At 45.6% G+C, this 25,725-nt stretch overlaps 2 protein-coding genes across 2 annotated transcripts in view; one reads left to right on the forward strand and one right to left on the reverse strand.

Annotated features, from left to right (window-relative positions):
• Scamp2 (secretory carrier membrane protein 2) lies at window positions 1-23,237 on the reverse strand. The gene is made up of 9 exons (XM_076851105.2): window positions 23,081-23,237; window positions 11,686-11,754; window positions 11,168-11,266; window positions 9,165-9,282; window positions 8,158-8,286; window positions 7,408-7,567; window positions 6,204-6,305; window positions 1,804-1,924; window positions 1-1,571 (listed from the first exon to the last, which is right to left on the reverse strand). The coding sequence occupies exons 1-9, from the start codon at window positions 23,135-23,137 to the stop codon at window positions 1,437-1,439; spliced, it is 990 nt and encodes a 329-aa protein (XP_076707220.1). The 5' UTR covers window positions 23,138-23,237; the 3' UTR covers window positions 1-1,436.
• Mpi (mannose phosphate isomerase) overlaps window positions 23,003-25,725 on the forward strand; it is a 17,798-nt gene continuing 15,075 nt past the window's right edge. Inside the window, exon 1 of the mRNA XM_076851104.2 lies at window positions 23,003-23,062. The gene's annotated coding sequence lies outside the window, so the exon portion shown is untranslated. The remainder of the gene's footprint in view (window positions 23,063-25,725) is intronic.

Consider the following 25,725-nt stretch of genomic DNA (forward strand, 5'->3'; position numbering starts at 1 on the left):
TGTCTGAAAATGTCTTATTTTTATTTAAGCACAAAAATTTAGACAAAACATATACATTTGTACACGGAGGAGAAAAACACCAGAAAGGAGTTTACAAAACCCTGGTCGCTGTCATTATCACTGAGTGGCTCTAGGCCTAAGTGGGCTGACAGTCTGGGGGGCTGCCTCAGGCGGGCTCCAGGACCCAGAGTCTGCAGTCTGGCCAGCTTGCTAAGTTCCCACAGCCCACACACCAGATCCTGCAACCTCTGCAGGACAAGGTGCAGGCAGTGAACTCCCAGAGATGCATCACAGTAACACACCTCCTAAGAATCCCAAGTGATGGAAGATGACCTAGATTCTACTCTGGGTGTGGAAGGAATCCTGAAGGATTAGTTTGGAACCCTCAGAAAAATGGCTCATCTGTCCTGCCTGAAGGACACAGTTCTAGAACGATTCCCCCTCCCTCAAGAGTTTCACAAGATGGAAATGGCTATTTGTGGGGACAGGATTAAGGACAAGGCAAAGAATACCTGTCCTTTAGGAGATGAGAGAAGTCAGAACAAACAGGGCCATACAAACCACCAGAACATTCAAGACCCACTCTCCTAGCAGACTGCCAAAGGCTGGGTGGGACAACTTGGGACCAATGTCCTATCCCTCCTTATCTCAATCCCAGCTAACTCCATTGCACATTCATAGTCTGAAAAGGACTCAGAGCCAGAAGGGACAAGGTGCTACACAACCAGGAAGGTTATGAATATATTTGTGAATAACATGAGGCAGGGAAGAGCCTGGGGCAACCAGCCAGAGACTCTGGAAACCCAGAGACCGTGCCAGAATGATCTGGGGAACAGACCTGTCCATATACCTAGACTGCAGCTCACCTAAAATGGAACCCTTGGGAGGTTTATCCCAACCAGGTCAGGCAGGGCAGGACGATGGGGGTCCCATGCTCGCTATGTAGAGCCCAATTTGGGCCAGGCCTTCTGGGGAAGGACTGTGGTCCCAGGACATGAAGTTCCAGGATGCCAACAGAAAATTCCAGCTAGGATAGGTCCAGGCCAGCTAATGATCCTCTGTGTGTATGTGTGTGTGTGTGTGTGTGTGTGCGCGTGCGCGCGCGCGTGCATGCATGTGTGCATGCATACAGGAGGAAGACAGCTTCAGTCCCACTGCTTCCAGTGAGACAAAAGAATCCTACCAAACCACCACCAGAGAAGGAAAGACATCTTTGTTAATTTTTTTCTCTTGTGTAAAAAAAAGTCCCTGTCCCTCCCTCCCCCATCCCTCAGGGGAAAGGGAGAGCTAGTTGCTGAGGAAGGAGGAAGAGTCACGACAAGGCCCCCCGCCGGGTCAGTGCTGGGCACAACCACTGCATAAGGCACCCACGGAAAGTGCAGCTTAGAAGGCAGGAGAGAGAAGAGGCTGAGGCAGAGGGAGGAGAATCAGGAGGACTAATTCCCCTGGAAGGTTCCTCGGGCAGCAGATGAGGCCGCATTGCGGAAGGTTCTGTTGCTGAAGATGCCCTGGGAAAACTCCTCCTGGGCCTGCTGGAAGCTAGCTCCTGTCCGGCGGTAGAAGGAGTGCACCTGGGGAAAGAGGGTGGAGTGATGGGCCCACCAGAATTCTAGCTATACTCCCACAGGGACTTGCCCCCAGGCACCCAACTCTGCCTAACTGCTCACTTAAGAATCTTGGAGGCATGTGCTGTACACCTCCATGTCCTAGGAGGCCCAACTACAGAGATGAGGAACCCCTCATAGCAAAGACCAGAGAGAGCACTTACTTCTTTGAGCTTGTTGGGGTCTGGCCCTCACTTACCCGCTGTAGGAGGAAGAGCGAGAGCCCAGCACATAGTGTAAAGAAGCCAGCCACCACCATCATGATGATTGACACGGCCAAAGACTCTTGCTGCAGTGTAGACAGGGCTGCAATCCAACCACTACAAAAGGAAGAGGCGGGCCAGAGGGGGCAAAGTGGGAGTGGGTCCCAGAAGTTCCATAAGGGGTTCTTTCCAATTGGCTGCTGTGTCCCAACTACCACCTGGACATCTCTCTGCAATAACAGTGAACGCTATGGGCCAGAGCCCTTAGTCTGAGAGAGGCTAGGCCACTCCAGGTTGGCCTCCTCTGGGGCCTCAGAAATGGATTCACATGGGGAATCTTCTAGCCATGTGAGGTCCAGAAAGATGTAGCAGCTGCCCCCTGTTCCTTGGGGGTGGGGTGCATGGAATGCCTGCTGCATTTATCCTGGCACCAAGTTTCTCATACTAGCTCAGGAATAGCCCCTTCTGTCTTTAGTCAGCCTTGTCACATCCCTGAGTTCCAGTATCCTCATCTGTAAAAGGGATTATCTTCATACTCCCTGATTTGAAAACTTACTACAACTCTTCATGATTATAAGTTTGGCAATAGTTTCTTAGATATGACACCAAAAGAAAAAGGTAAGTTGGACTTGATCAAAATTCAAAACTTTTAGAGTAGGGCTATAGCTCAGTGGTTGAATACATGCTTTTTAGCTTGTATGTGGCTCTGGGTTCAGTTCCCAGCACTAATAAATAACTTCTGTGCTTGAAAGGATTTTTTTTTTTTTTCCAGTACCAGGGATTGAACCCAGGGGCACTTTACCACTGAGCCACACCCCCAGCCCTTTTTATTTTTTGAGATAAGGTCTTACTAAACGGCTGAGGCTGGCTTCAAACTTGTGATCTTTGTGTCTCAGCCTCCCAAGTTGGGACTACAAGAATGTGCCAACATACCCAGCAAAAAGGACATTGAGAAATTAATGTAGAGAACAGAAAATAAAACTTATGAAAACATTATCTAGTAAAAGTCTAGCATTCAGAATATGTAAAGAACCCTTACAACTCAATAACAAAAAGCCCAGTTATTAAAAGAATAGAACAGATATTTCTCCAAAGAAGATACACAAATGGCCAAGAAGCATAAAGTGTACTCAATATCATTAGCATTCAGGAAACGCAAATCAAAACAACTGTGAAATATATCTTTAGGGTGGTATAATAATTTAAATTAAAAAGAAAATAACAAGTATTGGTGAGGACATGAAGAAAGTGGAACCCTCATGCACTGCTCAGTAGTTCAGGTACTGTGTGAAACACTTTAGAGGCTCCTCAATAAGTTAAAGGTAGACTTAGATGGGTGTGGTGGCACATGCCTGTAATCCCAGTGATTTGAGATGCTGAGGCAGGAGGATAGCAAGTTTGAGGCCAGCCTCAGCAACTTGGCAAGTCCCTGTCTCAAAATAAAAAATTAAAAGGGCTGGGGATGTAGCTCAGTGGTAAAGTGCCCCTAGGTTCAAGCTCTAGTACCACACTACAAAAGAAAGTACAATTACTATATAACTCACCAATTCTACTCCTAGAAAGATATACAAAGGCCGAGAACTAAAAAATAAATATTAAAATTCTCTCTCTCTCTCTCTCTCTCTCTTAAAAAAAAAAAAAAGAGAGACAGAGTCTCACTAAGTTTCTGAGGATCTCACTAAGGTGCTGAGGCTAGCCTCATACTTGCCTCAGCCTCCTGGGTTGCTGGGAATTACTGGCATCTACCACCACACCTGGCAGATTTTTTCCCTTGTTAATGTATACCATTTGTTTTTGTGAGAAATACCTTCCCTATACATAAATCACAGTTGGAGGGGAGCTGGACTGAATATGAAAATATCATTAAGTAGACTATGAAGGTTATCCAGACAAGAGATTATTGTGGCTTGGACTGGAATGATGGCAGTACACACAAAAAAAGAGGTAAAGAAGTCAATCTATATTTTGAGGTTGATTTTCTCTTATTTGTGAAAAATAGAGAAGGAAAAATTGGGTAGAGTGTCATGAAAATCAAAGGGAGATCAGTAAAATAGAGGAAATGGACCAAGGGGAGGGAGAAGGGAACAGAAAGAGGAATTACTGACGAATGATGTTGACCAAATTATATTGTTGTATCATGTGCATTTACAAATATGTAACAACATATTCCATCATTATATATAACCATAAAAATATGGAAAAGATAAAGTGGTTTGTAAGTTGAGTTGCTGATTGACTGATTGATTAATGGGAGAAGGTAATGAATAAAAGAAATAAGTAATGAAAAAAAAAAAGAAAGATATACAAAGGGAAGATAAACAAAAACTTGAGGTTAGAGATAAACAAAAACTTGAGGTTAGGGGTATAGCTCAATGGTAGATGGCTGGTTTAGCATGCATGAGGTCCTAGGTTCAATCTCCAGCACCACACATACCCAGACATGCACAAAAGATGATCTTCAAATTAAATTCTGTATAAAAATGTTCACATCAAGCTGGGAGTGGTGGCACATACCTAAAATCCTGGTGGCTCAGGAGGCTGAGACAGGAGGATCACAAGTTCAAAGCCAGCCTCGTGAGGTGCTAAGCAACTCAGTGAGACCTTGTCTCTAAATAAAATACAAAATAGGGCTGGGGAATGTGGCTTAGTGGTTGTTGAGTGACCCTGAGTTCAATCCCTGGTAAACCCCCCAGAAAACGTTCTTAGCACTATTCACAATAGATAAAAGAATTTTGAAATGAATGCAAATGATCATCAACTGATGAATAAATATAGTATATCCATGCAATGGAATAATATTTAGTCATACAAAGGAACAGAGTACTAATACATACTAAAGCATGACTGAATCTTGGAAACATTATGCTACATGAAGGGAGCCACACAAAAAGTTTAATGGTTGCCAGGGGTTCATGGAAGCAGAGAATGAGGAATGACTTCCCATGTGAAATAGCATTTTCTTCTGGGCTGATAAAATATTTCAACTAGGGGCTGGGGTTGTGGCTCAGCGGTAGAGCACTCATCTCCTACATGCAGGACCCTGGGTTCGATCCTCAGCACCACATTAAAAAAATGAGTGAAATTAAAAAAAAAAAAATTGACTAAATGCCACAGAACTGTACATTCCTCAGTGGTTAAGGTGGTAAATACGATGGCAAATTCTGTTAAAGTGTTTTACAACAAATAACAAGATGTGGTGAAACACAATTAGAAAATGGTCACAGAAGGGCTGTAGAAAGGCAATTGGAGGCTTTAGATCACATCTAGTTGGAACCATGCAGAGCAGTGAGGGGCAAGGCCAGGGCCAGAGTGTGAATAACAGTTGTTATTGTCATTATCATCATTATTATTTTGGTTCTAGGGATTGAACCAGGGGCACTTTACCACTGGGCCACATCCTCAGTCCTTTTTATTTTTTGAGATAAGGTTTCATTAAGTTGCTGAAGTTGTCCAGGCTGGCTTCAAACTTGCAATCCCCCTGCCTCAGCCTTGGAGTATCTGGGATTACAGGTTTATGCCACCATGCTTGGCAAACACCAGTTATCCTTTCTTTTCTTTTTTTTTTTTTTTTTTTTTTGTGGTGCTGGGGATTGAACCCAGGACCTTGTACATACAAGGTAAGCACTCTACCAACTGAGCTATATCCCCATGACAGCCGTTCTACCAGGATCTTGCTTAGGGTAAAGAGTAATTGAATTAGTTCATGAAAAGAGAGCAGATTAGAAAGAGCTGGGTGAGAAGGAAGCACGCTGGTGGGAGGACAGTGGGCACTGGCTCTGAGTGCCAGGGAAGCCAGCCTTCTCCTCATGCTCTGGATTTGCCAGCTGTGCTGGAGGGAGGGGACTAAAATAGTGCCACTCTTCCAGGCTTGGGCTCTCAGCCAAGTGCCTGTCTGACCTTTCTGTACTGCCTCTGTGCACTGGAACAGAGAGGCAAATTATCAGTCCTAGCTTTTCCTCTAGAGACTAATTTTGATTTGAGGACCAAGGTAGCCAGAAAACTCAAGTCAGCCAGGTGCTCAGGGAGGACAGCAAGAAGAAGCCTACAGAGGGGAAGCTGGGCCCTGTCTCCTGCAGTTACAATGTCTCTGGACATTGCAGCTCAGTGTCTATAAAGGCCAGGTCATCCCTCAGCCTCTGGGAGGAAGAGGCTATAATCTAGCACAGCATACAGCCCTAAGGATTCAAGCCAAGTTCACCTATACTCACCACCTTAAGAATGGTAAGTAACAGGAAACTTACTCAAGGCAGATCCAGAGGCAGGCCCATCCACCCCCTCCCACTGTGGTAGAATTGGGGTCATCCATGGAGTTCTCTGGGAGCTAGTAAACAGGGCAAGAGAGGCTGAGCCCTACATTCAAAGCCTACTTCCCACTGTGATGCCTCTCAGGTCTCACCTGGTCCCCAGGTTAGGCATGCCAATCAACTGGATAAAGTAGATCCCTATTTGACAAAAAAATACAAAGAAGAACACGAAGAAGCTGAAAGAGTTGTCGGACCTGTGGAGAGACAGGGAAATAAGAAGTCATGAGAGGGCTTGGGCCATTTCCTGAGCCTTCCTTACTTTGTATGACATCTATTTTAACTAGGGGCCAGGAAGCAGGATGGACAAGTAGCCAGGGCCCCAGGGAACCAGTCCCACTGTCCATAAGGACATAAACACATGGATATCTACCAAAAAAATCAAGAAGGGTTGGCTTTTACTGCCTCCCTGATAAAATTATTCGCCCAAAGGATAATATAAAGAGCCTAACACTCCATTTCCTGTAGTACCTGCATTTCATAGGAGGCAATAAAAATCTAAGCAAAACGCATAAATCTCTAATAGTAAAAACTGTAAGCCTGGGGTTGGGACACAGCTTAGTGGTAGAGGCCCTGAGTTCAAACGACTACCACCATACCACAAAACCTGTGAAGACCTGGGTGGACAAAATGGACAAAAGACCTGGGGAATGGAGAGTAGGAATATCAGATAAGGCTCTTTATGGGTTGAGCATCTCCACCGCTGTACCCTGCAGTATTCAGGTCCTGCCTGAAGATGCATGGGATCATGCAGTTGGGCCCTGACCCATTTCAGTTCTGAAAACATCAACCCAGAGGTACAATTCCAAAACCCTTAGGGGTCTATGAGATGTAGCCATTCATGTTCACAGTATCTAACCTAGGCACTGGCACTCATCAGATACCCAAGAGTCAACAGGGTATACAAGTGAACATAAGAGAGAGGCCACCAAGAACATCCGCTTGACACTCTTAAGCACACTTAGAGACTCCAAGGGGAGTTCTCTGAGGACCCTTCTTCCTAGCAACTGAAATATCTTCCTGCCAGCAAGACTGGGTGCAGTGGGATGGCAAATGAGGCTCCATATCCCTTCTCTAGATCTCCTTGCCTCATTTGTGGACAGGGCCTAGAGCAGAGTTCAGGTCCAACTGAAGAAAATGGCTCCTGTTTTTGTCTGCTCTGGCTCTGGGTGGCACTAGGAAACCAAATTTCCACACCACTCTATTATGCACTAGGCGGATGGGACCCCAGGCCTGGGGTCTGTCACCTACTACTGGGATGCCAACCTAACCCTCACTCTTTGCCACAGTCCTACTCACCTAAAGGCCTTATAGATGGGTCGGTACCAACAAAGGAAGGCACAGGGGGTGAAGATCACAAACCACAGGATCGAGAGGCCGAAGTCCACTCCCTTGGCGCTGTTGCCTGTGAACCAGGCTAGGCAGGCAAGCAGGTTCAGAAACAGGGTCACTGAATGCACTGGGCAAGGGGAGAGGAGAGAAACAAACTAAGCCAAGGCAGCTGAAGGCTCCCTGACAGGGCAAGCCATTCCCTAGGAGAGGAAGTGAGGTCCATGCTGTATGACAGCTACAAAAATAGTAAAGAATCTCAGTTCCCAAACTCTGGTTTCAGGAACCTCAAAATTAAGTTCCTGAGAGGTAATAGGACAGCCCAGGTCTCTGGGAAGTAGTCATGGGGAAGTGCAGTTCCAGGGCTGATCTTTGAGAAGTAACTTTTTCCCTGGCCCTAGTGGCCCACAAAAGAGCTACAGAATCTCTTTTCTCACCCACAGGAACCTAGGAGCCTGAGAGAGAGGCTTTCACCTAAAATGGGCCTTTTAGAGCAGTGAGCTTTACAGGGACTTGGAAGTCTGCTTAGTTCCACTCTATGTGCTAAGTGGTCTCAACTGACCCTCTCAAGAAGAGAGCACCCTGTGTAGGGAGATCCCTAACACAGCTAGGTATCAGGAAAGCTGAAGTCTGAAGAAAGTCTCAACACCAGAGAAGAATAAGCTGACCAAAAAGAGACCCACTGCACCCCTGAACTCTGAGGGCAGGAGTTGGACTCACACATCCAGAGATAGTACAGCATCTTGCATATCCGCTGGTAGTCAGCAGGGATCTCAGCGGAGAAATCCTGATAGAAGCAGGGCTTGACAGGGCACCATGAGGGCAGGGCTGGCCAGTTGTTCTCTCTCACTGTGTGGAAAGAGAAATGCACATGCTGGCCCAGTTTATAGGCAAACCAGAGTTTGCAGAGGGCCTATCACAAGCAGGAGCATGAGTGGGATGGAAGATTGTAAATGTTCCCAAAGAGACACCTTTAAATAAGCTCACTCAAAGATAATGAAGCCCAAATGCACTGGGAAGTAGAGAGCTAAATGGTCTAAGTAATTATTTTTATTAATAACAAGCCCACAAGCAAGATAACTAGGGTCATCATCATGAGTAATAAATTGTGGGACCACTGCCTGTCCCATGTTATCAAACAATCAGAATTTCAGGCTGGGTGCGTAGTGGCACACACTTCTAATCCTAGCTACTTGAGGGGATGAGATAGGAGGATCACAAGTTTGAGGCCAGCCTCAGCAACTTAGTGAAGCCCTAAGCAACTTAATGAGACCCTGTCTCAAGATAAAAATTTTTAAAAAGGGCTAGGGATGTGGCTCAGTGTTGAAGTGCCTCTGGGTTCAATCCCCAGTACTAGAAAAACTAAATTAAAAATTTTAAAAAGGGCTAGGGTGGTAGCTATAGTAGAATGTCTTCCTAGAATACATAAGACCCTGAGTTCAATTCCCACTACTGGAAAAAAGAAAAAGAATTTCAGATCTGGAAAGGAGTGCAAAAATAATCTACATCAAGTCTACACTGTAGATCTCCAACTTATTGTAGACTTCCAACTTATTACTCTCCCCTAGGACTGGTGCCCTTCTGAGAAGACCAAGAATTCCTTGAAGTTCTGCAGCTACCCCAGGAAGAAGGTGGCTCAGGATGAGTGCTGGGAGGGCAATCTGTACAGAGTTGAGGACATTCCTGTACCAGGCAGGGTGGGCTGAGGCTCCAGCAGCCTCCCTTACCATGCAAGCTGGCCACAGTGTTCTGTAGCTCCCGCTCCTTGCGTTCCAGCTCAGCAGCTTTCCTGTCCAGTTCCTCCTGCTGCCGGAGCAGGCCTGCCTGGGCTGCAGCTGCCACAGCCTGAGAGAATGGGGTGGAGGGCAGCCAGACATTAAGAGACAGAGGAATAGTGTCAGCTTGGGTAAGGCAGGCAAAGGCACCTTGTACCAAATAAGAAGATCAAGTAGGGAGTACCAGAGGAGGTACCAGTCCCACAGTGTCTTGGAAAACTGAGGACTGCCACAGAGAGGCCAAGGGGATCTATCTCCCATTGCCCCTACACTACCCTCTGGCCACTAAGCTATTACTAGGGTTCTCTTTTCCCCTTATCCCTAATCTTGAGCTAAGAAAAGAATCCCCCATGACACCCTTCTTATTCCCCAAACTGGAGTCTGCATTGAGTTCAGTTAATGACCTTTGGGGTATAGCAGAGGGAAGAAAACCTCACAAGAGATTAAATGAAGCCAGAAACCCAGAGACTCATGCCTTACGTGAAGAGCCTGGAGTGGGCATGTGAAGAGGGAATAGCGCAAAGCTTTCAGCAGTGAGTACAGAGAAGAGACACTTGAGGTCAGGGATAGAGTCCCAGGGATCTGTATTTAACTCTCTACCATCTCTGCCCACCCAGAGGAGCTGCCTCCAGAAGCCCATCTCAATAGAGCTGATCACCTGAACTGTGACTGGACATTCCCCAGACAAGCCCTGAGACACAGCCCTGCCTGGCTTTCACAGTGTGCAGAGTCCATGCTTTATCTCCTCTGCAGGCTGAGCTGAGCATCTGAGCGAGGGAGCTCAGTGATGCTCTGGTGAGACTGAGCAGAATGGGGCCTAGAGTCCTGTTCCTGCAGGCTCCTGTCACTGTTTGGCCAGGTTCCTTCTACAGTCTTCTTTAGGGAGCAGGTCATCTCAGAGAATGACAAACTTAGCATACATTCACAACACACCTTTTACCAAAAGGAGTTCCCCAAAGAGCTAAGGTTGCCTTTGGGAGGTGAACTTCAAGCACTGGAGGCAGAAGCAGGAGAACAGACCTCAGTACCACATTGATGGTCTTAGTCTCCTTTCCCCTTTCCTGCCTTCATCTGAGCAGGGCCTGGATCCCTGAAGCCCACCACACTGCTGAAATAAAGTCACCCTGCATGTAAGGCTTGCCTCACCTCCACAGGGTTCTAGGGCCAGCGTGGGCCTCCCTCTTGGCATCTACACTTGGGCCTACCTTTGGAAGCTTTCACATGTAGCTGTCTCTGAGAATACTATCTCCTCCTAGTAGCATCTGCCTCTCTGAGAGCTCACCCACTGCCAGGAATCGGGCAGGCAGGAATTTGCCAATCTGCCTAGGCAGAAGCTGTAACATACAATTCCACTGTGGGCCACACTCATGGGGCAGCAAGGAGCCTCAGGTAGGAGGCTGGGGATAGGGTTGGAAGTTGACAGAGTGGAGTGTTGGGCATAAAGCAGACAAAATTCACCATATCTGGTGAAGGACAAGGGAAAATATGAAGAAAAGCAGGAATAAATTAGGTTAAAATCAATAGAGATGGGCTGGGGGTGTAGGGCCAAGAGTGTAGTTCGGTAGTACAGTGTTTGCCTAGCATGCACAAGGCCCTGGGTTTTATCCTCAACCCAGTTGGAGAGGGGGAGAGAGACAGATATAGAAATAGGGCCATAGAAAGATAAAGATATTCTGGGCCCCAAGTAATAAAGAATAAGGCAAAGGCTTCAAGAGGACCTGGAATAGTAAAATGGAACAAATTCTTTCTCTGAATACACCAAGGACCACAGCCTGGTAAGTACTTCAGTTGGCAATTAGCCCCTACACTTGTAAGTGACCAGTTCCAAAGAATTTTGCAAGACCCTTGAAGGGGAGCCAGTGATTAAGGTCCTCTGTTCCCCCCGCAGCCTCAGGGCTCAGTCATGGGTCTGCCCTCATTGCAGGAGAAGCCAATGGATTCTATGTCAACAGTACCTGGGGGCTTGGCTGTGTTGGTTCCACTGAGGGCTGGAGAACTGCTGGCTGTGAGGGCCCAGGGAGTTGTGTGACAGGAACCGTTGTGGCCGCATTTGTCTGTGTGGGACAGATCAAAGGGGGACATAGGTGAGTTCTACTAGTGGAAAGCCCACAGGGTGAGGGGAACTCCTTCTGGGCTTGCTTTTGGCCTTCCTCTGCAGACTCTTGGCCAACAAGCCTCAAGTTCAGGGCAATATGATCCCTAACCCAGTAACCCCAGCCTTGCTAGACCCAGGAACCTCCACTAGTGCTCTGCCCTCCTCAGGGAGGGGCCCAGTTCATATATCCCAACAGGAGAATTGCAGAGAACCTTTGATGATGTCTCCTTACTCCCACCCTGAGTTCATATTAGAATTGTACCCTTGAGGACTATAGATTTTCAGAGCTGCTTCTTTCTCTGCCATAGTTCCTTGCCCCAGAGATCTTGGCACCACCAAAGGATCCCAGGACTCAAGAGAACATGCACGCTCACCAACCTCTGAGAAGGGGTTGAACTCAGCGAGGCCACTCTGTGGGGCACTGGTCAGCTGTGTCACAGAGGGATCCTGTGAAGGTGAAAAAGAGGCATTAGATACAGGAGGAGATGAGAGTGCCCTGGCGAAAGGCCAGAGCAGGCAACTCCATGACACCTGGCTGTAGTGAGGATGATGATCCCTGCCCAGTGCCCCGAAAAGCCTCTCCTGCAGGCTTCTGGGCCACCCTGCCACACTGTAGCCGTATCCCCTAGCCCTTTCTATAAATAGTTCAGCTCAAATGACATCTCAGAAAAGATCCAGACCCAGTCTGAGGCCTAGAAGCAGCACCACACAGGTGCTCATCAGTGCCTTACAGATACAGGATGGTTCATAGAACTTGCCTTCCAGAAGTGGGCTTTTTTCTTTTTTTTTTTGGTGGGGGGAGTAGATGAGGTGGATGGGGTGGTGAAGGTAGAGGCTTACCTGTCATTTAGCCCCCTTCTGTGCTATTTTATCTATTATTCTATAGGAAGTATGTATTCCTCTTAAGTTGCTAAGGCTAGCCTTGAACTTGCAATCCTCCTCCTTCAGTTTCTCAAGTCATTATGATTACAGCATGCACCACCATGCCCAGCTCCTCTTATTTTTTAAAGGACAGTTTAAGGTCTTAGAACAAAAACAATGCTGCAGGCTGCCAGTGCTGATTTTATTAAATCAGGCATACTTGCTAGGAGTAGAGATATGAAGGGCTCACTCAGATGAAAAGCCAAGAAAACCTTTTGTTCTGGTTTTTGGGAGGATTCTTTTCAAGAAGTGCAATGTCCTCAGAATACAACCTTGTCTCAAGTTTCTAATCCTCTGCTTCCCATCTGGCCCCTGGCTCAAGATTCCTATCCTTCTCTTCACCCAAGCAACACCCCTGGTGGCATGAAACAGTCTGTTTTCACCCTGACCCTACATCTTCCCCGCTTCCTGGTCACAGGTGCAGGGTTCAGGTCCTATTCCACGGCCATGCAGAGGCTCTGGGAAAATTAGCCATAAGGGGTGCCAGGCTATCACCAGCCCTGAATCTCTGCATCCCACTCCCAGCCCCTTGCTACTCGACCACAGGCTTCTGTCTTTCAGGCTCAGTCTTGCCTCCACCAGAAAAGCACTACTGGGAATTTCCATAGACCCAACTCTTCAACATAATGTTAAAGTGTTGAGGCTCAGTATCTGTTCTCCTTTCAAACTCAGACCCTCAGAGAACAACTCCTTCCATTTATAGGAGTTGTTTAAAGGTATGGAAAAAGTGACACTCACATGATGAAGTAACTTGTCCTAGGATTCAAAGCAGGAGCTAATTCCCTATTCTGAACATTTACAGAGATGAAGATGAGGGTCAGTCTGAACATGTTCCCTGGTTTAGTTTGTTTGTTTTGTTAACTAATTCTTATCTTGCCACCCATGCTGCCAGCAACTAGAAGTTGAGACTGTGTGACCACCCCCAGGGCCCAGCCTAGAGCTTTTGTCCCTGGACAGGCCTCATCCCAGGCAGTCCCACTGCCCTCCAACCTCCTCTGAAACAGACACTGTGACCATGACCCTTCTGCTGGATACAACCTCTTATCTAGTGGCTCCTGTGACTTGAATAAAGTGACAAGATGAGGTTTAGGAGGCCACATGGAGCTGGAGGAATTGGTTCTGAGGTTATTTTTTAGCCGAACAACTAGTAGCAATTTTCTCTCAGGATTAACAGACTTCTTGCAAGGAAGATGTGGGGCTCAGTATCTGTTTCCCTTTCAGACTCAACCCAGAGTGGACTGAGTGAGCTGAAGTCACTGAAATCAGACCCACCAGCCAAGGAACTGGTTAATTGAGTCTGAATCACCATAGGACAGAGGAACAGAGGGGCAGCCCTGGTAGTGGTTTCAGGTGCTGGCACATATATATCTGGCCAAGGTGTACATGTTTAATAGACAACCTCCAGACCCATGTTGAGATGCCAATGGCAGTTCAGTAGGGGATGTTGGGACAGGATAAAGATGAAGGGAGTGACTACCCATCCATATGGATCCCCCTTCCTTTTTCTAAAATCTTAAAGGCTTGGCCCTTAGGTCCTCACCAGGCTCATCATAAACAGATTTTTTTCTCCACTAACAGGCTGGTAATGCTGTGCAGCCAAGTGCATCTAGGACTAGTTTATCCTTTTTGCTCCCTGGGGCCTGGTGAAGGAGCCAAGGCAGAACAGCAACTCAGTAAAGATTTGAGGAAAAAAATGCCTCCACTTTTTCCAGGAGGCAGGTCTAGTAGATATCAGAGGCCCCAAAGGTCAAAGGCAACTTGCCTGGGAAGAGAAGCCTAAAACACTCTGTAAGACACATGGGTACTTTCCATCTGAAGAGACCTGGGCTCCCCCTGAGAGCTGTGGGTAGCTTCAAGAGAATCTGAGGTCTGGTGAGAAAGGGAGGGAAGCGGAGGAATTGTGAGAGGAAGCTGACATTTACTGTGTCTATTATGTGCCAGGTTCACGATATAACCATGTTACTGTGAAATTCTAGTCACTTCAGAACTGGCCACTGTGTCAAGCCATCAGAAAAGAAGGTTCTGCCAGCCTCTTTCAACGTGGTTCTTTGAGAGACTTATGCCCCATAAGGAATTCTCTATCTATAGTGACTTGATTTCTCTCCTGTGCATCTAGAATGCACATGTTATATTCATTCTGAAAAGAAATGAGAAAAGTCACTGAAGTCAGCTTCTGTGTTCTATGGCTCAGCTGAGGAACTCCGGCTAAGAAAGTCTGCCATATATCTCCTCATTTAACTCCTCATGACAACTCTATGAGGGAGGAGTATTCCTATTTTGCAGCTGGAAAAGCTCAAGCCCAGAGATGGGAAGCAGTTCATTTAAGATCTCAGGGGCAGCTGCACCAGATTCTGAACCCAAGTCTATCTGTTTCTAGGGACATGGGACAATACTTCTGAAGAAGCGAGGGTTCCTCAAGCCTCATACAGCACTTGGCAAATGGAAGGTGCTTTATCACTGTGTGGCTGAATGAATGAACCCCACTCCAGAAGAACATGGACAAAGGCTTCTGCTTCGTTTCCTTACTGGACTTCAAACAGCTGATTCTTGGGAAACATACTTGGTAAGACACACGCAGAGAGTCTTTCAAGGAAGGGTCACACTTGACTAGCCCCATTAGCTTTCACCCTGAGTTATAAATAGGAAGCCAACAGCATCAACTTTCTTTCCTGCTCACTAAGTACCAACTGGTTCTTAAGTGGGTCAAGTGGTAATTTAAAAGGATAGTGAGGACTAAGTTTCACCTATAAAAGAGAAGCAAACTGGGACTGGGGTTGTGGCTCAGCAGTAGAGCGCTCACCTACCATGGGCAAGGCCCTGGGCTCAATCCTCAGCACCACATAAAAATAAATAAATTAATTAAAGATATTGTATCCAATTACAACTAAAAAAATTAATATTTAAAAAAAAAAGAGAGAGAGAAGCAATCTAAAACCCCCTCAGCCACTCAGACTGGCTAATGCCCTTTACTGAACTTATAACAAGGAAAAACTCCTACACTCAGTTCTTTTTACTCAGCAAAGAGTGACAGTGTAAGAAACACACCAGGACAATCAAGACACAACACCTACCCTTCTAGAGTCCACAGTCTGATAGATGAAACAAGTGGATACACCTCATGAATGTGCTAGGGACCAAAGTGAGATGCAGAGTAACGTCAGGAGGGAGGATAGACACCCCAGAGGGCTGAGAAAGGTGGGATTCCCAGAAGGAGAAAAGGCAAGCAAAGGCCTGGGAAGGCAAGCCTCCACCTGGGCCGAGGAGCATTTCCACACAGTTGAAATGGAGGACACTAGAAGAAGAGGGGAGGAGGGGCTCTGCTCCTGAGGGTCATGAAACACTTGTTTTCCTTGGTTTGCAAATCTCCTTCCATTCATTTCACAAGTTCTATGTGGGCCTGAGCCCACTTACTTTTCCCCGTTTTCCCATGTTACACTCTCCCCAAGCGTCCAGTATGAGGCTGATTTCAAATAAACCTGGGGATGTGGGGATGTGGCTCATACTAGGTAGCACGCTCCCCTGGCATGGGTGCGGCCCGGGTTCGATCCTCAGCACCACATACAAACAAAGATGTCTCTGCCGAAAACTAAAATGTAAATAAAATATTAAAAAAAAATAAATAAATAAACACAATCAAGAAATATCTCACAGATTAAAAAACTCAAGTCTTTCCTTCTAGGAGGCAGAGTCACCAACCTTGGTGAAGTCCTACTTGCTTGAGATGAGGCTTAGTGTCACAGAATAAGAAAGTGTCACAGAATGATAAAAATTGTCCCCAGTGGAGTTGGCTGGGTCCTGGACACAAAGAGCCGCAAGTACTCTTCGAGCTGTCTCACCAGGAACCTGAGAATCTTTCTAAGGAAATATGACAAAAACATGTAAACAAACAAACAACAACAACAAAAAAACCTTGTACTTACAGAAATGTTCATTGCACCAGGATTTACAAAAGGAGGAAAAAAAAGCAAAACAAATATCTAATGACACAAAGCACAAGTGTATTTTGGTGCACATCCCCTCGAAGGCCTGAACAGCCAGAAAAAATCACAGCTATGCAGACAGCATAATAATACAGAAAAGGCTCTGTTATATAAATGCTAAAATACAGTTTTTTCAAAATAATCATATGAAAAAGATTGGCAGGAATAGACATCAAAATAACAATGGCTGCAAAAGACTGGTAGAAATATGGATGCCTTCATTTCAGTTTTCTAAATTTTCTATAATATGATCATGTTATTTTTACCTTAAAAACACAAACACAATGGTGGTGGTGGGGGGGGTGCATGCCTATAATTCCATTGATTCAGGAGGCTGAGGCAGGAGGATAGCAAGTTCAAGGCCAGCCTCAGTACTTAGCAAGGTCCTAAGCAACTTAGTGAGACTGTCTCAAAATAAAAAAGAGCTGGGCCAGGTGTGGTGGCACATACCTGTAATCCCAATGGTTTGGGAGGCTGAGACAGGAGGATCAAGAGTTCAAAGCCAGCTTCAGCAAAAGCGAGGTGCTTAGCAACTCAGTGAGACCCTGTCTCAACATAAAATACATTTAAAAAAGGGCTGGGGAGGATATGGCTCAGGGGTCAAGTGCCCCTGAGTTCAATCTCCAATACCAAAAAAGAAAAAAAAAAAAAAAAGGAGGTGGTTGCCGGAATGTAGCTTAGTGATGATAGAATACCCCTGGGTTCAGTCCCACCCCATCACACACACTGGGCTGACGCTGGCTCAGAGACTCCAGAGGCTGAGGCAGGAAGATCCCCAAGTTCAAGCCTCAGCAAATCAGGAAGACCCTATCTCATAATAAAAATTAAGAAGGGCTGGGGAAGTATCTCAATGGTAGAGTGCTCCTGAGTTCAATATCCAGCACCACCGCCCCCCCCCCCCCCCCAAAAAAGAGCTTGCAAGCGTTCAGGAAATAGGAGGTGGTTATGGAGGCTGTGGAGTGGAGTATGTGGAGAGAAGCCAGGAGTATCAGGAAACCAGTCTCACAAGGGCAAGGCCAGGGTGAAAGAGTTTGGACTTGACTTTATAGGCAATAGGTAACAATCAGAGATGTGTGAGCAGGGTATGCCATGATCTGGCAGCAGTGAGGAACATGAATATGCCGGAAGGATGATGGCTGGAGCTCTGGCTGGAACAAGACCATCAACATGGGAGACACTGAGGATTGAACTAAGAAGTGGCAGCTAGGGATGGAGAAGGAAGGAAGAACTCCAGAGACCTTCTCAGGTTGATGCCACAGTTTGGCAACTCTAGGTTGGTGGGGAAATGGAAGGACTGCGGGGCAAGAAGGGAAGGGAAAGGAAGGAGTTGGGAGCTGGGGGTTGCTAGCTTGGGTGACTAGTGAACACTGCCACCATTAACTAAGATAATGATGACAGGAAAGGAAAAACAGGTTTTTCAGGCTGGGTGTGGTAGGTAGGGAGGGGATCTAAGAAGATTCTAAATCGGGTTAGAGACACCTATGGATTATATCTGGTTGAAATAGCCAGAAAGGTCCAGTTGGGAGTTGTAAAATTCTAGTTAGAAGTTCAAGATAGAGAGTTTGAGATCAGGATCTAGGATCACTGGTGTGTGAATGCTATTCTGAGGTCATGGTAAGTGAAGGTAGAGAGAACAGGGTCAAAGACAGAATACCAGGGTATTCCTGTATGGCTCTGTCCTTCCTCCCAAGATTCCTCACAGTTCCTCTTGCACACTGACATCATCCTACTCATGCTGTGCTGTCCTATCAGTGAGTATTCTTGGTTCTCCCGCTGGATTAGAAGCTCTATCTGACCAATGACCACGTGCCCATTTACCTGATCTGCATAGCAGCAGGGCCTCAATGACCTGCACATATGTGTCAGGGTCTCAAAGGGGCACTTACTGGCTGAGTCACACCTTGCAAATGTGCACAGCCCTATTCTCTGAATGAATGGCAAGTACCCTTTGTTTGTCCTGGTTAAATATTACCATTCTCTGAATATAGGATTATCCTACACATAGTGGCTCCAGAGAAAATTTAACAGAAGTATAGAGTCCAAGTTCACCTGAATCTCCAGCCAAATTCTAACAAGCCTGGCTCCAGGTGCAAACCATAAAGGCAAGAATATTCCCATCTGGGCAGCTTTCTGGAGTTAGCCCTAAAATATAAAAACCTTGACTCTCTCAAATTTCTTAAGACAATGCTCCTGTTCCATAGGACAGTTGTACCAGGTCCACTTCACGATTCTAAGAATTCCCAAAGTAACAGTTAAAACTGGAGCCAACCCTCTCTGGGAAGTGGCGAAGTCCTCATGTCTATGCAGGGAACTTCATGTAACTTTCTTCACACCCAAATCACTTTTCTGCCACCACTTTCTCCTCCCATAGGAGAAAAATGTTTCAAATCCTTGAGAAGCAATCACAGCACTGAGATTATCTTTTAACTGCAAGGAGGCAATGTGTGAAAGTGAGATTGTGATTTGGCAACTCTGAACACTGAAAGGCTTCCTCTGTTCAGCATCACCACCTCTTCTACTCCCCCTCTTGAGATCACTGTTCTCTGTCTGGGAAAATCTGGCAAAAGGACCAACTAAGAAAGCAGCTCTGGCATTTGCCTGGGTGGTCTGACTTTTACCAAGTACAAAAAATAAAATGTACAGTACAGTGCCTCCCTTTAGCTTTCCACTTCTTCAATACCTGACAAGACTTAGTGAGAAACTTTACTTTTGGGGCAGACACCCTAGAATCTTTCCACAGCAGGAACCCAAATACCCAGAAGTACCAAGCAGACATGCCATAATTAACAGAGGCATTAGGGGTGTGCCAGTGGAGGTTGTGAAATGGTCAACACTTGGCTTGCAGTTTTCTGCTTCCTCCTAGGAGTTTGGTAAGCCTCTGCTGCACTCTTGTGACTTTCCACACATAGTTTTTACTTTGTAGGAAGTTTTCTAATAATCCCAACTATAACCACACTTAAGGAAGGGGTCATAAAAGCCCATGCCCACATCATGGGGTGTGAATAGGGGCTTGATAAAGAACTTGGATGAGGGAGTCAACAATGCACTGGGAGTTTCACTGGCTTTCACAAGAGTAAGAAACAAGGTTCCAGTTGAATAACTTGAGAAATGCTGGGTCAAATAAAGTTGATCAGATTTCTTTATTTTATGATTTCTCAACAAACTAATAAGACTTGTTACCTTCAAGAAAGATGGAATAGACTGGGTGTGATGGCACATGCCTGTAATCCCAGTAACTTGGGAGGCTGAGGCAGGAGGAACACAAGTTCAAGGCCAGCTTCAGCAACTTAGCAAAGCCCTAAATAGCTTAGTGAAACCCTGTCTCAAATAAAAAATAAAAATAAAAAGGTCTTTGGGGATGTGGCTCAGTAGTGATTAAGTGTCCTGGGTTAAATCTCCAGTACCAGGGGAAAAAAAAAAAAGGAATAGGTAGGGATTCCCAAACCTATCTGACCACCTTTCAAAACTACCATTACCCAGAACATATACTGGTTTAAAAAGCACAATAAGGGGGGTGGGGTTGTGGCTCAATGGTGGAATATTTGCCTGGCATGTGTGAGGCACTGGGTTTGATTCTCAGCACCACATATAAATAAATGAATAAAGGTCCATCAACAACTAAAAACTACATCTTTTTTTTTTTTTTTTTAAAAAAGGACACACTAAGGGTTGAGCTCAGTAGCAGAGTACACGCTTAACATACTCACAATTCTGGATTCAATTCCGTGTATGTGTGTGTGTGTGTGTCTGTGTGTGTGTGTGTGTTGTATGCGCATGTGTGCCCTAGCACATAAAACCCACACAATAAATCTGTATTATTTCATCCCTCTCACCCTGAGGGTTGGGGAGAGCTTAGCTAATAATAATTGGTTATTTTCACCACTACCAGTACTCCAATTTCTAGAATGGTGATAATAGTAATGATGTTACACTCTTTCCTTAGCTAGCCTAAAATAACCTCAAAACAGTTTAATGTCTAAGATTCAAAAACCTTTAAAACAACCAGGTGTGGTGGTTCACACCTGTAATCCCAGGGACTGAGGCAAGAGGATTACAGGTTTGAAGCCAGCCTCAGCAACTCAGCAAGGTTGTAAGCAACCTAGGAAGACCCTATTTCAAAATAAAAAATAAAAATGGCTGTGGCTGGGGATAAGTGGGTAAACGCACTTGGGATCAATCCCTGGTACAAAGAAAACAAAAAACCTTTAAAATAGTACCGTCCTCAGAATGAAGCCCAGGTCTAAGCCTCTTCCCATCACTAATTTACTGGTGACTCTGGCATGTTTTAGTTTCCATATCATGAAACTGAAAAAGTTAAAACAAATTTCTAACCTTGTTCCCATTTCTAGCAGTTAACCATGGACTCTGAACACTAAGTATATTTTTGCAATCCTCCATTATATGACAAGACAGGAAAAAAAAAAAAAACTGTTCTGGAGGCTGACTAGGTGTGACAGTTTCTGAGTCTATCGCCTATCCACCTGCTCGTTCCTGAGCTCTGTGCCAACACCTTAAGTAAATGAAGCTGGGTTCACACCCAGTCTCCCAAGGGCTGCACCCTTCCAATGTCCCAGCCTTGGCAGTCAGGGAAGCAGACAATTTCATCTTAAGGAAAGAGAGGGAAGCTGTGACCACAAGGACGACACTGGGGGCCGCATATCCAAAGCTGGTTATTTATTTATTTATTTTTGATACCAGGGATTGAACCCAGGGGTGCTTACCCACTGAGCTACACTCCCAGCTCTTTTTATTTTGAGACAGAGACTTACTAAGTTGCTGAGGCTGGTTCTGAACTTGCAATCCTCTTGCCTCAGCCTCCCAGCCCCTGGAATTATAGGCATTCACCATCATACCTGGCTCCAAAGCACTTTCTCTCTACACAACTGCAAGCCACGAATTAGGCACACACCTATAATCCCATCCACCCAGGAGATCCTGTTTCAGAAACAAAACAAACACAAAAGGATGGGGATGTAGCTCAGTGGTAAAAGGCCCCTGGGTTCAATTCCCAATGCTAAAAACTAAAATCAGCACAGGATGAGGGGGAGCAGTACTACAGCCAGCCAGTTTTCTTCTTCTCATACAAGATTCCCTACCAGATGTTGCTGGTTTATATGCTAACAGCTGCTTCCTGTCCTGCTATATCCGGGGGCTGTCTGATGGGCAGACTATCTTGCTTGAATGCAGAAGTTATTTCTCTCACAGTTTGCACAATCATTTCTGGGACCAGAGATGTGGTTTAAGACTTTCAAGGAGCTACTAATAAAGGTCAAAATAATCCTGCTACTGCTAACAGTGAAGAAAAGCTCTCTGCTTCTTTGGATGGCCAACTGCTTCTGATGTCAGCAGAAACTGTGATCCTGAGAGAACAACCCCCACCCCAATAAAAAACAAAACAAAACCACCCATTTAAAAAGCTACTGGAGCCTTCCTAGTATTATGCAGCAGTTTTATAATTAAAGCAAAACTGTTACAATTGACATTGACAGGAAAAAATGCAATGTTCTTTCTTTACCCAATTAATAGAGATGACTTATATAAGAGACACAGTCTCTGCAAGAGCTCTGTCAAGAAGCATTAAGCTACATGAGGAATGTTCAGAATTCTCCAATGTTATAAGGAACAAGCTACCAAAATATGCCTTGAGGGTTTCCATCGGCTAAAAGTCACCTTGAAACCATGAAAGAATCATAAAATTTTCACTTTCCTGATAATATCTAATCATTTAGTTCAAGTCTCTTTTGCTCTGACCTTTGAAAAGATTCAAGGTGGGAAAACTCATGCTGTGAGTCACAGGAAGGACCCCTCCAAGGATTTCCCTGATAACTGCAGGAAACTTTGAAGCTGTCAATGACCAAAATAAAGTACAAACAGGATGAGTTAATGTACCTAGTGACAACCTGACAGAGCAGAAACATCTGTGCTCATAAATCACTAGTCAGCACAAGTTGGCTTCTTTAAAACTGTTCTTGAGCAGACACAAGGTGCCATGCAGCTAATAGGAGTTCCGGCCTTTCACTGGCAAAAGAACATCCTTGTGCTTTGCTCAAAAGTAGGAAGGTTTCAGCTTTAGATAGGAAGACTGTTTCTTTCTTGAGTGTTAGTTCCAAAGGTCAGGCCCAGTTCATAGGACAGTCTCAATTACCCTGTCCTACACTTAGGTCCATTAGACCAACATTCTTTTGCTTCAAGACTCTTCCTGGGATCTCCTATCCTCTAAAACCCACCCCAAACTAGACCCATAGCCAAGGTGTGGAAATTATTAAGGCTATTTTAAAATTGAGAGGCATTAGAAATGGCTTCAATGTTACAAAACTTGAGCTATCTACCTACCCTCTCCTATTTTTTTTTTCCTAATAAACCTCAGGGACTCTCCTATACTTTACATGCTAGTTTAGCTGCTGGTGGTGGGGGTGGAGAGTGCTTTGGTTTTCTCACATTTCTCCATCACCATAGGCTTCTAAGTTCCTCATCTGTTGCTGTCACCTCCTGAGGTGACTCAAGACAGGTGTCTTTTCAAGACTGCAGAAATGTAATAGTCATATTATGCTACCCTCCCTGACACTAAGGCATCTCCCCAAGGGTCCGACTGCCTCTCCAGTACTCTTCTCCACAGTGAAGGGCCAAATCAGAAGGACTACGTCCCCAGGTGTTGAAGATCCCACCTCTTCCCAAGCTGCAGCGCCCCGCCCCCTTCGCAGTTCCACCTGCTGCTAGTCCCGCCCCCAGACGCTATGATTGGCCTTCCCTCAGAGCCGCTCTCCCATTGGACAAATAGCCCGTCCCTCCTACGCCACGTCTCTCGGCTCTGGCGAAAAAGGCCCGGGCGGCGGCCCTTGGTTCTAGATAGATCTGTAAGTTGGGGGTCCTACCTGAAAAGGGTTTACGTCCACTGGGTCCGCAAATGGGTTGGTGTCGAAGGACGACATGGCGGTCGGGGGCCAGCGGGCAAGCTCCGCGAGCGCTGCTGCCTCCGGGCACCCAGACCCAGCGGCGCTCTGTCTAGATCCTCCACTTCCGGGAGCGAGGCAACCGTTCTAGCGCAGGCGCAGCGCCCGCCCAGGGGGCGTGTCCTTGAAACGTCACAGAGGCCCACTCCGCCTCCTGCCCAGCCCACTTGAGAACTATGGGTGGGCTTTCTGTTTCCATTCGTGTCTTCGCTGTGTAGATGCTTCCAGGGTTGGGGTAGCACAGAAGAAGTAGGATTCAGGGGCCGGATCCTAGTCATTCCCGACTGTCTCAGTCTGATACCTTCCAACTTTGAGTTTCCAAAGTAAACTCTCAAAAGTGGGACAGGAAACTTATTTCTTTCCCTAGAGTGCAAGTTTGGAAATTCTACATAGTTTCAAGGGCAGAGGACAAGGGTAAGAAGTCAAGCAGAAGGGTTCTCCTTTGAAGAACAATCCTCCAAGAAAGAGAAAGACGAGGACTGTGCAGCTCCTTTTAGGGATAAGGATTTCTTGACCCACACGGTGGGAATTTGAACCTGGTCATCAGGCATTTATTAAGTGAACGAGGGAGTTCAGTAATGGATTTTCGGTCATAGAGGAGATGACTAATTCACTCCCCACAAGTTCAACTTTTTTATTCCCGTCTTTCTGGCTTTGTTCATTTCTGCTGTGTAATCCAATTACTATAATTTCTTAACCTGGACTAGAACAAAGCTGCTAATTGGTCTATGGTTATTCATGTTGTAACCAGAGATCTTTTTTTATTGTAGTTTTTTTTTTTTTTTTTTTTGAAATGGGGTCTCCCTATGTTAATTAGGCTGATCTCTAACGCCTGGGTTCAACTCCCATCTCAGCCTCCTTACATAGCTAGGACTAAAGTGTGCACCACCATGCCCAGCTCCATAGATCTATTTAAAGGAAATAAAATCATAAAACCTGTTGTTTAATTTTTATACAGATTAAGTTCTCAATTTGGCCTCAAGGTATGGCAGGATCTGCTCCCACCTATCCTCCTTCCCAACCCTTTCTCCTGCCCAGCCTCCTGCATTCCATCCTTTCTAGTAGCTTTTCAGTTCCTCTGACTTGTGTCTTTTTCTCCTGTGTCAGGGCCTTTGCACTGACTGGTATGCCTTTACATCCTACATCACAATTATTCTCTAATTAATCTTTTAAGGGCTGGAGATATAGCTCAACCATAGAATGCTTGCTTAGCATGCATGAGGCCTGGGTTCAACTCCTAGTTCCATAGAGCAAAAAAAGAAATGGTACTTAAATTTTTCTTCAAATCTAAGCCTCAGGCTCTTTCTTCAGAAGTGGTATTCCTTCTCTTGATTAGATCAACCCATCATGCATTATAAGCTATCATATTGCTCTGTACTTTTCCTTTATAATGCTGGTTGCAGATTGTAATATAATGCATATTTGTTTATGTATGTCTCCTTCACTAGACATAACCTCCACAGGGGCAGAGGTGAAGTCTCTTTTGCTAACTGTTGTATTTTTGGCACTAATATAGTATCAAACACATGATAGGCATTTAGTGAATATTTAATTTTTCTTTCACCAACTTCCTCTCCTTTAAGCCCCAACTATCTGTGAAGGTTCAATTGAACTTTTCTCTGGGAAATATCCTCAAATGGGAGGATGGGATGTGTGTCCCCTTTGAAAGCGCCTACCTTTCAGTCCCTATGGCCACCCTTCCAAAGGCAGAGAAATTTGCTATCTGTGACCTGAGACAAGAACAATATATATAGCCTAAGGCTTTCCTAACCTCCTCCTGGACTGCTTCAACCTAGTACAGTGCTGAGCTGGTAAGGAAGGAATGAAATTGATTATAACCAATGTGGAGGCTTCCCACCCTTCTGTCCTAGGCTCTGTCCACTTTCCTGTGAGAAACCAGAGACTATTCATTTTTTTTTAACTTTTTTTTTGTACTGGGGATTGTGCCTAGGAGTTCGCACACGCTGTGCAAGTACTCTATCATTGAGCTACACCCTCTGCCCCTTTTATTTTTTACTTTTTTAATTTTTTTTATGTGGTTCTGAGAATCGAACCCAGTGCCTCAACTGTGAGAGGCAAGCACTTTATCATTGAGCCACAACCCCAGCCCTGCCCCCTTTTATTTTTGAGGTGGGATCTTGCTCAGTTGCCTAGGTTGGCCTCAAACTTGTGATGCTCTTGCCTCAGCCTCCCAGGTAGCTGGATTACAGACATGCACCACTGTCTCATTTATTCAGTAAGGAAGGAGATAGCAACATGGAACTCTGTGCCTTGGACGAGTTACTTCACCTTATTGAGACCAATTTTTCTCAGCTCTAAAATGGGGCTGGTGGGCTGGGAATATAACTCAATGGTAGAGTGCTTGCCTAGCATGCACAGGGCCCTGAGCCTTGATTCGGTCCCCAGCACCACCCACACACAAACCATTAAATGGTGCTAGGGACAGTATGTATCTCATAGGATTGTCTTTAGAATTGACGGGAAAACTCTTTTTTTTTTTCTCCCTCTACTCTTGCAGTCACTCAATACTTTTTTCTTTTTGTTTTTAATCCAGGGCCTTGTGCATG

The sequence above is a fragment of the Callospermophilus lateralis genome, chromosome 3, assembly GCF_048772815.1.
Source record: "Callospermophilus lateralis isolate mCalLat2 chromosome 3, mCalLat2.hap1, whole genome shotgun sequence".
NCBI classification, from domain to species: domain Eukaryota; kingdom Metazoa; phylum Chordata; class Mammalia; order Rodentia; family Sciuridae; genus Callospermophilus; species Callospermophilus lateralis.